This window comes from Perca fluviatilis, chromosome 24 (genome assembly GCF_010015445.1).
Source record: "Perca fluviatilis chromosome 24, GENO_Pfluv_1.0, whole genome shotgun sequence".
Lineage (NCBI taxonomy): Eukaryota > Metazoa > Chordata > Actinopteri > Perciformes > Percidae > Perca > Perca fluviatilis.
In genome coordinates, this window is record NC_053135.1 from 9,805,257 (window position 1) to 9,820,019 (window position 14,763).

General features: G+C 40.9%; 1 protein-coding gene across 12 annotated transcripts in view; it reads left to right on the forward strand.

The window, feature by feature from the left end:
- LOC120554323 (fibroblast growth factor 14-like) overlaps positions 1-14,309 on the forward strand; it is a 93,044-nt gene extending 78,735 nt beyond the window's left edge. For 11 of the 12 annotated variants that reach the window (XM_039793160.1, XM_039793156.1, XM_039793158.1 and 8 more), the window contains 2 exons: positions 12,629-12,827; positions 13,246-14,309. In XM_039793160.1, coding sequence (XP_039649094.1) covers positions 12,629-12,827; positions 13,246-13,394 — 348 coding nt within the window. In that variant the 3' untranslated portion in view covers positions 13,395-14,309. The remainder of the gene's footprint in view (positions 1-12,628; positions 12,828-13,245) is intronic. The other variant, XM_039793154.1, reaches the window with a different exon arrangement.
- The last annotated feature ends 454 nt before the right edge of the window (positions 14,310-14,763 follow it).

Genomic DNA, 14,763 nt, shown 5'->3' on the forward strand with positions numbered 1-14,763 from the left:
GGATCGCTCACCTAAAGAGCAGTTACAGACAAATCTTGCTCTAAATTATATAATAAGTAACTTACTTTTAGGCTTAAATTTAAAGAAGAATTGAAGCATGTCTGATACATTAAAAGCTTTTTTCATGTCCGAAGACTAAATGAAAGTCAAATTTTGTAGGTTTTGTGCGACAGAAGATTTGAGACAGGTGCATTAGACAGAGAGACAGAGAGATGAAAAAAGACAAATATATGAATTACTTTTAAAGGATGAAACATATGCCAGATTATGGAGAAGTACGCATTAAGTAAGCATGTTTTAATGTCCTGAAATGCCATTCCAGAGGCTTCTTCTCATTGAGTGCAAAAGATTCAGAAAAATAAAACATAAATGAAAACTGGAAAATTAAACCCCCAAAAAAAGAGCTAAATTAGTCAAACCTTTGTCACATCATTGACATTAAAGAGAGGCATGCAGAACAATATGGAGGACATGATTAGAGAGAGGGATGAAAGAGGTGGTGAAGAGCAAGTGGAGGGGAGGAGGAGCGGGCGGCTGCTCGGAGATCTGCTTGAGCAGAATATGAATTATTTCAATGCTGACTCTTTAGAGAGAGTTCACACTCTTTCACTGACATCTTTTCTCCCTGACATCATCCCTCTTTCCTCCTCTGCATTTCTTATTTGGGGTGGAGATGACAGGAGCCGGAGAGGAGGGGAAAGGAGGTGAAGTGAGAAGAGAGGAAAAAAGAGGTGGCCGGGGGAATGGAAATGGGTGGGATGGGAGAGGAAAGGAGGGGAGGAGATGAAAGGGGCGAAATGAAAGAGAGAGATGAGAGGAATAAAGGTGAGGTCAGGACCAATCATGAAAGAAAGAAGGAGAGGGGAGAAGAAAGACTAGACCTGGGTGGGAGGCAAAAGAAAGGAGGTGATAGAGAAATAGGACACGGACAACGAGAGGAAAAAGATGTACGGGCGAAGAAGTTGTAGACAGAAATGGCAAAGATAGGGAGGAAGGACAAAAACGGTTGTAGACAAAAAAGAAGAAGCCAGAGAGGAAAGAGCAAAAATATTGAGAGGAAGGAGGAAAGGGTTTTAGACAGAGGAAAAGATGGACAGAAAAGAAGAAAAGGTTGTAGACAGAAGAGTCAAAAGATGGAGAGGAAGGAGGAAAGGATTGTAGACAGCAGGAAATGGTGAAGACGGATTTCAGATGGAAGAGAAAAAATATGGAGCGGAAGAAGGAAAAATGTTGTAGAAAAAAGGGGATGATAGGAAGAGAAACAGGAGTAATCTGGTGGAGAAAGACAAGAGATCTGTGCTGCTCTGCAGGGCTTTCTCAGCCTGTCGCTGGAAGTCACAGATGCATGAGGGCTTCCTGTAAATAATTGAAGAGGGGGAGTCCCCCCCCCCCCTACACACACACACACACACACGGTAGAAATTCCCTCTAAAGCTGAGTAGAGGGAAAGTGTGGATGTGTGATCATGTTCCAGCTCTGTGACTGATGGGCAGGCAGCTCCATGATAACAAATATATAAATTACATACAGCAGGTGTAATTTATCATAACGTCCGGGCTGCTTGATGTTTAATTGGCTGATGCAAAGGTAGCGGCAGGTGTAGTGTGTTGTAGTGTGTGGTAAGGAGGGTGCCACGACGCTTGAAGACATACTCATTAAACATTACCAGGGTGTTATCACAGCTACAGTTTGTTTTATCTATTTACAGTTAATTATCAACCGGAGCGGGGATATTTACCTTTATGTACAGTATGTGTGTCATGGTTGGTTCACAGCGTCTTGTTTATCGAACACAGTCAGGATTATCTTTCATCCTGCCAGGTTAGTTTTTAGTGGACGTGTCAGAAAGTCAATACAAATCAGATTCTAGTTCCTGTACCTTCAACTAAACATGGTGCACTTGTCAGCAGCCTTTGGTACAACATTATCGGGACACTACAGGCTGCATTTTGCCCTTGGAAGAATTTATTAACAAGCAAACAACTCGATATTCCTGGTACAAACACACATCACTGAGACACTGTGACTGCACTGTAATCATTATAATTAGAACATAATGTACTAAATACAGTGTGCATGAAAAGGTCTTTAATGATGTTACATGTAATATTTTTTTCTGGTGGATTCTGTTTTTGTTTCTGTGTAAAGGACCAACACAATTGTATTTACTGTATGTCTGTCAGAACTAGAATATATCGATTCTTCTTGAGATATTGGTAGGATAAAACTTAATTCCCTTTTCATACTTTAATATAGCAACGTAGCGCTATCAAGACAGTTATGCAATGTATTATTATGATACCAGAAAATGATTGATTTAGTGTTTATTTTTCTAGTTGAGTCTTAGCTTGTTTCTAAATCTGAGCTGCTCTGCTCTCCATGAGATTCTTTATCCTCTTGTTGCCAATTGTTAATGATATGCTGCAAACTTATTATTATTATCTTATTAATCGATCCCAAGCATCTGGCAGTGTGTGGTTGTGCATGTACGTGTGCGTGCATGTGTGTGGGTTTTGGTCGTGCGTGTGTGCGACTAACAGATGGCACAGTGTGCAATGAGCTGCTATGTGATAATTATGGAGCATGCTGGGGAAAGTGAAAAAAAAAAAAGTGCTGATGAGTTTGGGACTGTGTGTGTTTGTGTGAGTGACAACCGTGTGTGCAAAAGACACACAAAAGACAAGACATGGGTGTGTTGGTGTATTAGGGTGGTAGTTGTAGATGTCAGGATGTCCGCTGAGAGGTGAAAGAGGACATTGACACGTTTCCTGCAACTAACCACTATTACTGCTACTCATACTTTTATTATCATCATCATCATCATCATCATCATCATCATCATCATCATCATATCATCATCTTCTTCTTCTACTACTACTTCTATATGAATTAGGTGAGAATGATGACAGAATAAAATATTATTAAAGTGCATAAAAACTGTTTATGTACCAGTGTGGTCGTGAGACATATCTAGTTCATGACTCAGGTTTGTGCACACCAGAGCCCCCCTAAAATCTGCTTGTTTTTGAAATCTGAATTTTGTTGACTGTCCATCAGCCAAGATTAGAAATAGAAATGTGGTCCTTCATGCCAGCTCCTGTGAGTCAGAACGTTAGAACCCCAAGTCAGGAGAGGTCCTGAACACCTTCAATTCTATTCTTCAACAATTTTTTTTTCTTCCGCTTGTTTCTTTGCTAATACTCCTCTCTCTTCCCCCCTTCTCTTTGAGTCCAGGTAACCCTTAGGTCATAGAAACATCTTAAAGTAAGGGACAGCATTGGCCTGCAGCATAATCTGGTGACTGGTCCTCCACAAAAACGCTTTGCCCCCCTGAAGGAAATCAGAAAGTGATATATATGTTTCAGAACTAACAGTATACATCCAAAGCCTATTTAAATCCCAATAAAAATAACATGAATTTGTCCTCTAATAATTAACACCCCCATGTGGAGAGCAAACCAAGACTTTGTCTTTGTCTGGGTCAAACCGTGGAGCTCCTGGTGCTGAAAAGAGGTCTAGTAGGTTTGCCAGATAAATAACATGAACAAATAAAAGTATGGTAGCATATTAACCCTTATGTTGTCCTTCGGGTCCCAGTGACCCAAAGGACAAAACAAGGGTTATGTACTTTTGTTTACTTTGTTGAGAATTGCTCTCTTAACCCTGTCTCTTGTAAAGTAAGTAAGTAAAGTTTATTTCTAGAGCACATTTAAACACAGTTTAAGCTGACCAAAACGCTGTACAAACAAGCACTAAGGTGCTGTATTAACCCTTGTGTTGTCCTTTGGGTCACCAAGACCCGAAGGACCACACAAGGGTTAAATCAAAAACAAATGTCATTCATGTCTTCTTTCTGACCATGAGAGATGAATGTCTCACACAAACAAATCACGGTATGATTGTAACAATAGTTAAATCAAAGAAAAAAGGCAAAGAAAGGTAAAATAAACACATACTTACACACATACTGCCCATTCTTCTTTTCACTTTTCTATGCCCATTTTAATTTCCTAGAGCCCAACATAACATCTTTAAAACACCCACACAGGTGTTTTGAGTTAATCTGGCTGATTAGACCTCTTCCCAGGACTGTGTGGGTGTGTCTAGACTGATTGATTGACATCTTCCGCAGTCTCTTGTTAGCTTTGTTGCACCTGTTAGGGCAGGACAAATGACAGCTTATTGGTAGAAAAGATTTGTGACCTAATAAATTCCCATCCAAGCTCCAGCCCACTTCAACCTGAGCAGAGGTCTAATCAGCCACAATAACTGAAATCACTTGTGTGGGTGTTCAGAGGCTTTGAATCTTGTTTTATCTGGCCAACAGTCCAAAACCTAACAATATTCAGTTTAATATAATATATGACAAACAGAAACTCTGACAGCATGAAATCAGAGAATGGTGTTTTTGCTTGAGAAATGACTGAAACAGTGAATCAGTTAATAAAATAGCTGCTGGTTGATTTTCAGCTAGTTTCAGCTCATTTCATTAATTACAACATAAAAAACTAGATGCAGAGCCCTTGTGTATCTTTTTCTATATAGTGGATTTGTCTTCTCGACTCAATCTTTTCTTTCTCTTCCTCTGCTGCAGCATGTTTTCTTACAACAGGATGTTTTCAACAAACATAGGAGTGCGTGTGCGTGTGTGTGTGTGTGTGTGTGTGTGTGTGTGTGTGTGTGTGTGTGTGTGTGTGTGTGTGTGTGTGCGTGCGTGCGTACTTCCATTCATAACACAGTCAGTACAGCACTCAGACAGAGTGAGTCCTGTGATGTCTACATCCAGAGAGATGAGAAGGAAGAGGAGTGGTAGAGAGAATAAATGTTAGCCATGTGAGTCATAACCATGGTCATAACACACACTCACACGCCTTTTCTGGTGACTAGTGAATACATTAGTTACCTGTGTGCTGTGGAGTCTCTTCAAAGATGTTGCTCTGTGCATCATGTCATTGAAGCACCACAGGACAGATATCACACTCAGTAGCAGGTTTAAAACTATCGTCCATTAATGACGTTCGACGATCATTACTGGTGTATGTGTAGCCTTCCCAGCCTTCCTCTAATGAATCACAGTCAGCACCTTTTATTAAGCTGATTCTAATCAAGGTGGTTTACTGATGTCAACGCTTGACATAATGAATTGAAGGATTCAGAAATCTGATCAACTTCAAAACCCACAAACTCAGACATTTTCACCTTGATAAAATAATAATAAAGATGCGATTGCATTTACAAGTGATGAAATCATCAACTGAACTTGCTGCCAATAAAACTCTGACATTTCTCTAATGCTGCCACTTTATCGGTCCAAAACATCCGACTCGATCCGAAACAAACCCATGCAAAAACTTACCAGACCTGAATAGACCCAAGGATAATTAGACCCGATCTGAATGCCATCAACCTGAGCAGACCCTTATAGAGAAAGAACACCTCAACTGAGGAGGTTATTGTGCCGTGGAAGGAGCACTTTGAGGAACTCCTGAATCCAAATGCTGAAAGCTCTGGGCGTGGAGGGGCTGTCTTGGATGACATGCCTCTTCAACATTGCGTGGAAGTTTAGGACAGTGCCTAAGGAGTGGCAGACCGGCGTGGGGGTTCGCCTGTTCAAATAGGAGGACACTAGGTGTCTCCTTATACAATCCATTAGTTCAGTTTCCCAACCAGTCCTAAAGGAGCGCCTGTGCTATGAGTTGTTGCTCCAGCTCGAACACGCCTGATCCAATTAAGAGACACGTTTCCATAACAGTGTAATTGGATCAGGTGTGCAGGTCTGGAGTGGTGGAGGAACACCGTGGTGTTACTTACACGCTGAGAGCGACGCTGTGATTGGAGTCAGATTGATGCTTTGATTCAGTTTGTCTGGGCTGGAGGACATCCTTCCAAGTCCCCTCTCAAAGCACGCTCTTCACTTTTGTTTTCATATGCCAACACTTTTCTTTCCACTCGTCCTCTTCCTTCTTCTCTGTGGGCTTTCTTTTCTTTAGAATGATTTGTTTACCCACAATTCCCCTGGGTAATTAGTGCTGTGATAATAACTGGTGTTGGAAACAAACACACCCACTCACTGAGCAGTACACACACAAACACACACACACACACACACACGCACATACACATTGGGATGAAAAACAACTTCTTTGAGCTTAGTCGCATTAAGCAATGTTGCAAGGAGAGCAACTGCAAATCAGAACTATGCTTTCTCATATTTTATTAATTAAACACATTTTTATGAAGGTTTAACTTAAAAAAAACATACTGTAAGAAACTAATGCTGGTTGTCAATTCATTATTACTGTTAATTAACGTGAAGGTGTTGATATGATGATATGACCATACTGCGTTATCGTTTCACGTAATTTAGTTGGAATTAATAATTCCAACTAAGGCTACATTTACATTGCTATGTTTTGGATTTTAAGCGGAGTTTTGAGCCAAAAGTATTTTTACCTCCAGTAGAATAACTAATCTGGTTTAAGCTAACACGCCCAAGCCTCATATTTCATGAACATTCTCGTATACTGAGCAGCTTAGTCTCAGAGAACGAGACGTCATGACCCAATCACGCGGCGAAACATTGGCATCAGTGTTGGTGTTACCAAAGGTCTGAATTTGCGGCTGTTGAGACTGCAACACAACCCCGGGGATTCCAAACCAAAACGGGGTCAGAAGTGTTTTCAAATGTCTCCGGTTTAAGGGCTCTGAAACGCCAGAGCAGTGTGTAGGCAAGGTGTAAATGTAGCAAAAGATAATGTTTTTTAAACCAAAATGTAGCAATGTAAATGTAGCCAAAGTTGTAATTAAAAACATGAGTTGAAGAGCGTTGTTGAACAGTTACGTTCATTAAATATCGATTTGATCATTTAATGTGATTGTTGCATACATTTGCCATATGAATGCCATATATATATATATATATATATATATATATATATATATATATACATATATACACACACACACACACACACACACACACACACACACACACACACACACACACACATTTGGACCTGTCTTGACAAAAGAATCAAAAGTGTGTTCACTTTAACCTGACAAGGCCCTCTAGTCTGTCAGAAAAAAGGTCTGAAGTAGCGTAACATTATGATGTCACTATAAATCCTCAAAGGGAGGAGATCTGGGTGGATGGATGGGTCAACAACTCTTGGACATGGGAGGCCACTTCCAGTTTTCAGCAACAGTCAACTTTATTTTCTTTTAAACATGAATGCAATTGCTCCCTTAACTCAAACAAGGAGTTTTTGTGCTTAAATTGAACCAAATCTCAACTGTAGCGATGGCAGATCAGAAATCAGTCATATGAATAGTTTTGATAAAGGTCTTAACTATTTTGGAAGGAAGTGACAAACAACATATTTTTTTACAGGTTATTACAGGTTGCAAGAGGTGGAATTACACTTGTGTACGGTAGTTCCGACAGGGAACATTAGACGGATGTGTTGTACATTGTTTTATCATTAAATACCTCTAAGTAATTGTGTTTACATTCTTTCATCAATGTAGAGTAATGGTAAGGAAGGCTTGTCTCCCTACTGAATAGGAGGCTTAAGTGGTGTTTGCATTTTTTCCATTCACTTTGAAAGTTAATTGCAACAAGCAAAAGGTGCAGTGGAAATGACAGATGTGTGTTAGTGAATAGGTGAATACTGAGGCTTTCTTCAACCTACTCCTGTTGACACCAACAATCTCCAGCAGTATCGGAAACTTGTAGGAGAAAACTGACCCTCTGGTCTCCACATGGTATTTTTGTAGTCAACACTGTAACCCATTGATGCACAAGTAAATGTAGATAAATGTAGCTTCAGGCTGTCAGTCAGTCTCTTCAACTTATGCGTCCTGAGAGTCAGATCTTGAAAGGAGAACTTGTGGTCTCAGAGTCATTCAGCAGCGCTGCCCGGCCAGCGAGGTCACAGGCCTGAACTGTCAGTGTATTGTGATGCCATTCATTCAGCTCTCTTTAACAAGACACAATCCTGATTGCCAGTGGATTAAAGGCTTTGATAAATTACAACAGTCCAAAGGAACAGTAATTATTTCCAACAGTTAATTGTTGTATTATAGATATGCTTCTACTGGGAAGCTCCCAGTGGCTAGCAGTCAATCTGTGGTAGCACCAGGCAGCGCTAGTTGCCAAGTGTTGTTATTAGTGCAGCTTTGTGTAGTGCCAAGAGAGGAGATTGCTTTTCCACCTCTGTTTTTAAGTTTCTTATTTTTAGGTCTTTAAGGGACAAAGTCCTGCCTGTATGACTTTAGTATGCTTTTGCGCAGGATGTTTAACATGTTAATGGGCTCCTCTCTATCTGATTACGGCTGCTATTCAGGCTAGGATGCATGCATGTGTGTGTAATTCCAAAGATAACAGTGTGCATGCATGTGTGCACTTCCACTAAATATCTGCAGAGCACTGAGAAATGAAAGAGGGAGAAAAAAAAGAAGAGGAATGCTAAGATAAGAGAAGAGAGAGAGAGAGAGAATCCCCTGCTGTTTTTCCAATCAGGAGGCGTCGTCGTCCTCCTCACTGGGTGATTTATTCTCTCTTCTCTCCTTCATGTCCCAATTTTCAACCCCACCCTCCATTTCTTTCATTCATTCTTTCTCCCAATGTTCTTTCTATGGGCAGCTTGTGAACATAGCTGTTTAGAAATGACGACCAACCACCTTCAGGCAGGCAGTGTTGTTAAAATGACTCACCTGTGATGTTTTCATCCAAAGTCATTCTTACAATTCACTTTTTCTCACTGAATTCAGTGGGGAATAAATGTTTCTTCTTCCGACGAGACTGAAAGAGGCCTTGGGATCAAACATCTTTTACTTTAAAAGCAGCATTAAATAATGTATGATCTCACTGGTCCAACATTAATAAGTGTTGGGCACTGCTTTTTGCATGCCAGAAAAGATCACCCTTCTTAACATATGAATAATGAATCTGGGGTTCAGGTCAAGACTCAATATACACTACCGGTCAAAAGTTTGGGGTCACTTAGAAATTTCCATTCCACTCCATTATAGACAGAATACCAGCTGAGATCAGTTGCATTGTTTTTTTTAACCAGGGCAGCAGTTTTCAGATTACATTATGTGCTTACATGATTGCAAAAAGGTTCTCCAATGTTTTCTCAGTTAGCCTTTTAAAATGATATCAGATTAGTAAACAGAATGTGCCTTTGGAACATGGGATGAATGGTTGCTGATAATGGGCATGTAGATATTGCATTAAAGATCAGCCACTTCTTTCTACAACAGTCAAGAACCCTTGAAAACTGCTGCCCTGATTTAAAAAAAACAATGCGACTGATCTCAACTGGTATTCGGTCTGTAATGGAATGGAATGGAAATTTCTAAGTGACCCCAAACTTTTGACCAGTAGTGTATATTATTAAGTTAATTTGATCCTGGAATGAAAAATATTAAGCACATTTAATCCAAATCAAAATCATGCTTACCAAAGAAGAACACTTGATTTGTGTGTGTGTCACTGCTATTGCCAATAAATAGAGCATTCATTCATTATAACCTTCTCTGGTTTTGTTGCTAACCAATCGTTTAGTCACATTTCATATCCCAGACAAGCCCCCCTGCACCTCCCTCCATTCATCCGCTAGAGCCACAAGTGTGTGTGTGTGTGTGTGTGTGTGTGTGTGTGTGTGTGTATGTGTGTATGTGCATGCATGCATGCGTGCGTGCGCGCGCAATCCCTCATAGCTGCGTATTGATGCCACCCAACCCTGCCTTCCTATGTTAGTGTGTGAGTGGATGTGGTAGAGCATGAGCTATAGCACATTATATGTTAAATTACCAATGAAAGTGTGTGTGTATTTCGCTCTGCCACTCTTGAAGTCCCCACTACAAACCCAGACACCCACCCACCCACTGACCCCTCCCTCTCAGCGCTGGTTGGTTGCCACGGCTACAGTGTCGCCTCTCTTCCTCATGTTGCTATGAGACTCGGACCGACAGACCTGAGCTGAATGACAATGTGTCTGTGGCTCTGGCAAAAGGCCCACAACAACCAATAAGAGACGGTCTAGACAAACACTTCCCAATCTGGGGTCTGGGGACCACCAGGGTGATTGTTGGCAGGAGTCTCCTCAGCCATATGAGGGGTAGTTTGTTAACACTATTTATATCCTCAGCCATTGTATACTAAATTATTATGAAAGTTCCTTTATATAATTTGATAAAAATCTTGCTCCAAGAAAGGAAGATTGTTGTTATACAAGGGCTACATTGATCAATATTGTTTATATTAACAATGGATAAATGGATGTATAATGTGAAAGGTGCTTGTCATAGTGACAAATCCACAAAAAAAGGTCTGATAACCCAACTGCCAAGTGTCAGACAGACAAAGAGACTAACTGGTAAAAAGAGTGGAACATGTAGCAGCTGAAGAGTTTTTAGATATAAATATTGCTTGAGAAATTTGCTGAAATATATATTTTTTTCATCTCAGGCTGCCTTATATACTTGCTGTGACTCAGTAGTGCATTTTTTCCCCCAGTAAGAATAACACCTTTATTCAGTGCTGAAATATGCTCCGCTGAAGGCACTGGTGACCATGGAAAAGAGTTCTGACACATGAGCCAAGCTGATGTGGGTGGGTGGGTGAGATCTTTTGGGCTTTGTGTAACCAGAATCAAGCCGTTTTTTTTATCTATTTAGTTTGTTGTTTATGTGCATACAGACACAGAGAGTGTCAGGGAAGAATGACACAGCGAGACATACATCAAAGCACTCAACAGTGTGGTTCTAGAAGTGAAAATCCCATAAATTTTTTCCATAAGGATTTTGGCTGCAACCATGTTAATGTTTACTGCACCCGTGAACCCACGAACGGCTAGCGAGCTGCTACCATTAAAGTCTGTGATCGTTTATGTACACAGTCTTGTACCTTTACCTTTTTTGCCATTTTCCAAAAGTTTTTTTTTGCGCCAAATCCAAGGTTTTATGGTGACGATTCATCTGGTAGTTGGTTGGCTTGGTTCCAGACTTTGAACTTTTTATATAAGCATTTTCTGAAATGTCAATGGAAATATTGAATGGGGAAAATCACTTCCGGAACCAGAGCCATTCAAAAAGAGGACGGTCACTGTTCAGCTCTATACGTTAGGCTGGCAATAGGTCATCTAGAGAAGACTCTCATCACCACGCCCCTTGCACCAACAATACATCCAAAAACTTTTTTCCCCTGCCATGTCCTAAAAAAAGATCCTGATAGGGCCTTTGGCTCCAGGCTATAGACCAGACCGGCATCACAGAGGCTCCCTTGCGCTGTCACATCAGGAGAGAAACAGGAAAAAGCTGAAAAGCTGTCATGTAGGGGGGTAATGTAATGGAGAATTTCCCGCTGAGACTTGAGGCTCATAAGATAACGTTACGTGAATATTCACAGTCAGTGTGGTAAATCGCTAAATGATTCTGCTGACAGTTCCTACTTATGGAAAGCTAACGTTAGCTAAAATAAGTGCGAGGCCGTCAATCCCACTCCCTACTGCACGTTCTGCCAACCTGAACAAACTGGAACTTACCTGCACATGCTCTGGGAGTGTGAACAGGTGCATGAGTTCTGGAATAAAACAACATCAATAATATCTGATGTGATAGGATGTCGACTTCCTACTGACCCGATTGTTGTGTTACTTAATGATGACTCTAAATTTCACCTGCATGGGAGACAGAAGAAAGTTTGGCTAGCCGGCTCGACAGCAACCAAGAAAATGATAGCTCAGCGCTGTCCCCCACTCGCTCGTGGTTGGCATATTTTCTAGACGTGATCATGCTTGAGCTCTCTACAGCAAGGATTAACAAAGCCAAATCATCGACTATAGACCTGTGGAAAAGCGCAGCAGCACGGGTATCCGTTCTGGTGACCTCGGTGTCACAAGAAGTAGAGGAGAGTGACTAAGCAAGATGTGATTCTTTTTTTTTTTTCTTTTTTTTTTTTTTCCTCAAGGCGGCAGAGGGTGGGGGTGGGAGAGGGTTTTTGTTCTTGTTCAATTGTATTTGTCTGTTCAGTATGTTAAAAATTAAAAAAACAATAAAAATAAATAAGTGCGAGGCTACTATTACCAGTAGCGGTTACAGCGGTCGTCTCAAACAGTTGGTTAATTACAAACAACACTTTGCAAAACAATAGCCGGGGGGAGAATGAGGGGACATGACGGCGTCGACCTTCATTTATTAAGGTATCGTGAACGCTCAGGTTCAGACAAGATACAAATAAAACATGATGTGATTTGTTTAACAAGAAATAAATCCATACAATTGTAAAAATTTGTATCCAAACACAAGTCAAATTGCATTGACTTCTATGGGATCGCCTGACGTTTTGCAAAGTACCCGTATGTACCAGTACCAGGGTGTATTCAGTCAATGTTGGGCTGCTCCTTCCTATGACTGGTCAATATTGGCAATTAGCAATATTTATTGGCAGCTTGACAACAATAAAGGAAATGTTTTGTTTGTATTTTATTCTATTCAATTTAATTGTTCATTGAAGCATTTTGTGTATATATATATATATATATATATTTATTATATTATTTATAATATATTATTTATTTAACATAATATGACCCATATCTCTTTCTGTCTGTCTCCTCAGGAACTGTTTACAGCGGAGTGTAAGTTTAAGGAGTCGGTGTTTGAGAACTACTATGTGATCTACAGCTCTATGCTCTACAGACAGAAGGAGTCGGGCCGGGCCTGGTTTCTGGGCCTCAATAAAGAGGGACAGGCCATGAAGGGAAACAGGGTTAAAAAGACCAAACCAGCTGCACACTTCCTGCCTAAACCTATAGAAGGTAACATGCATTTACACACACATGAACCAGGGATAATTCCTTCAGCTTCAATTATCATTTTTGGTTTAAGACCCAATTGCTTTTGTTTCCGTTTACTGAAATGTTCAGATGTTACATTTTATTCTTTCTTTTAGTTTTATTGGATTATAGAGTAAATACACACCTTTTCTTCACATCTTCGTTTCTTTCCGTCATTCATGCTTCCCTGACCTTCTCTTTTACACTTTTTCTCCTCCTAACTCTCCCTTTCTCCTCCTGTTTACTTTCTTTTACCTCTCTTCTGCCCTCTTTCTTTCATCAATTCCATATGCCTTTCTTCTTCTCTCTTCCCACCACTACTGTATCTCCTTCATCTCTCCTCCTTCCTTTCTTTCCTCCCCCTGTCCTCCTCCCTCTCTCCCATCCGCCACTCCTCTAGTTGCGATGTACCGAGAGCCTTCGCTGCACGATGTTGGGGAGGCGGTGCCTAAACTCGCCGGGGGCCCGCCTTCCAAAAGCACAACCAGCGAACCAGTGGTCATGAATGGAGGCAAACCAGTCAACAAACCTGACAAGGAGGAGACATAACCCCACCCCCCTTTTTACCCTCCCCTGGTCAACCAGAGACCAGGAAAAGCCAGACACTCGCCCCACTGCTGCACTCTCAAAAATCTAAACTGCAACAAAAGGTAACCAAACAAACAGCTAAAGTTTTGACTGGTCAGCAGTGGGGCCGCACGTCCCGCCCCACCTCTCTCCCTATTGGACGGATCTGGTGTTGTGGGGCAGAGCCAGAAGGACAGAGCACTGTGGCTGGTGGCGGGGGAAGAGGAGGATGAAGACCGTAAAGTCAGGCCAATGCCAGCCAGATATTTTGGAAATTTGACAGTGGCATGCCCTCATAGTGGGAGACAAAATGACTTCAAAACAAATATAAGCAAAACAAACAAAAAACAGAAACAAATGTCGTCTTCACCGGTATTTTTCTGTGACAATCTGTAAGAATGATGCCCCTTTTTCCTCTCCTGATAGTACTGTTTTTTTGTTGCCAGGTATGCTTGCTTGCTGGTGGCTACACACGCACATTCACACAACTCCCAGCCAAAATCGACCACTTGGATTCAATCTTTGAGTAAATGAAGAACAGATTAAAAAACAAACATCAGACAAAGAGAACTCTTTAAATACCTGATGATTCAGAGGATGCTCATTCATCAATTAAGATTTGGCACAGGGCATTCTGTACTGAGCTTACAATGAAATGCACTTGAAAATGGCCCTGTGCGTTAAAAACAAGGCAAACACATCTTATAACCTGTCCCTAGTTCTAGTCACATACTATGTAGCTGTTAAAAAGAGAGATACTACATAGCTTAAATCATGTTTGTCTTTTCAGTGTTCCTTTATTATATATTTGTTGGGTGGTGTATTATTCTGTACACAGAGCACTAGTGATTATCAAGCTACATTGTTGTACATACACTAAACAGATTTTATTGTCTACCTATCTGTCTAACAAGTTTTTTTCCTGTCTCTTTCTTAATTCTATGATTTCCACATCGCTGACACGTATAGCTCAGGAGAAGAGGTGAACAGTTGACATGCCAAGCGAAGACTTTTAGTATCAAGTTGCTCAAATTAGTGTGTAGCTGAGTGCTGAAACCACAAATTCCCTGTTTGGTTTGTAGCATGGACTAAAAGAACGATGCGTCTCCACTTCCTCCCACTGTTCAAAAGTGAAGCCAAAATATCCCGGATACAGGTGCCGCCATCTTGTTATTTTGGAGCCAGAGTCTGCACAGTAGTGATCGGGCAGTGGAGCCGCGGTATCGAAGTCCCGCCCATACACCCGCCCCACCAATCGCGAGTCAATCACAGCTGTCAATTATGACGTTTTAACTAATTAAAACCAAACTAATCAGAACAATTAACACAGACATCAGCGTGATAAGAACTA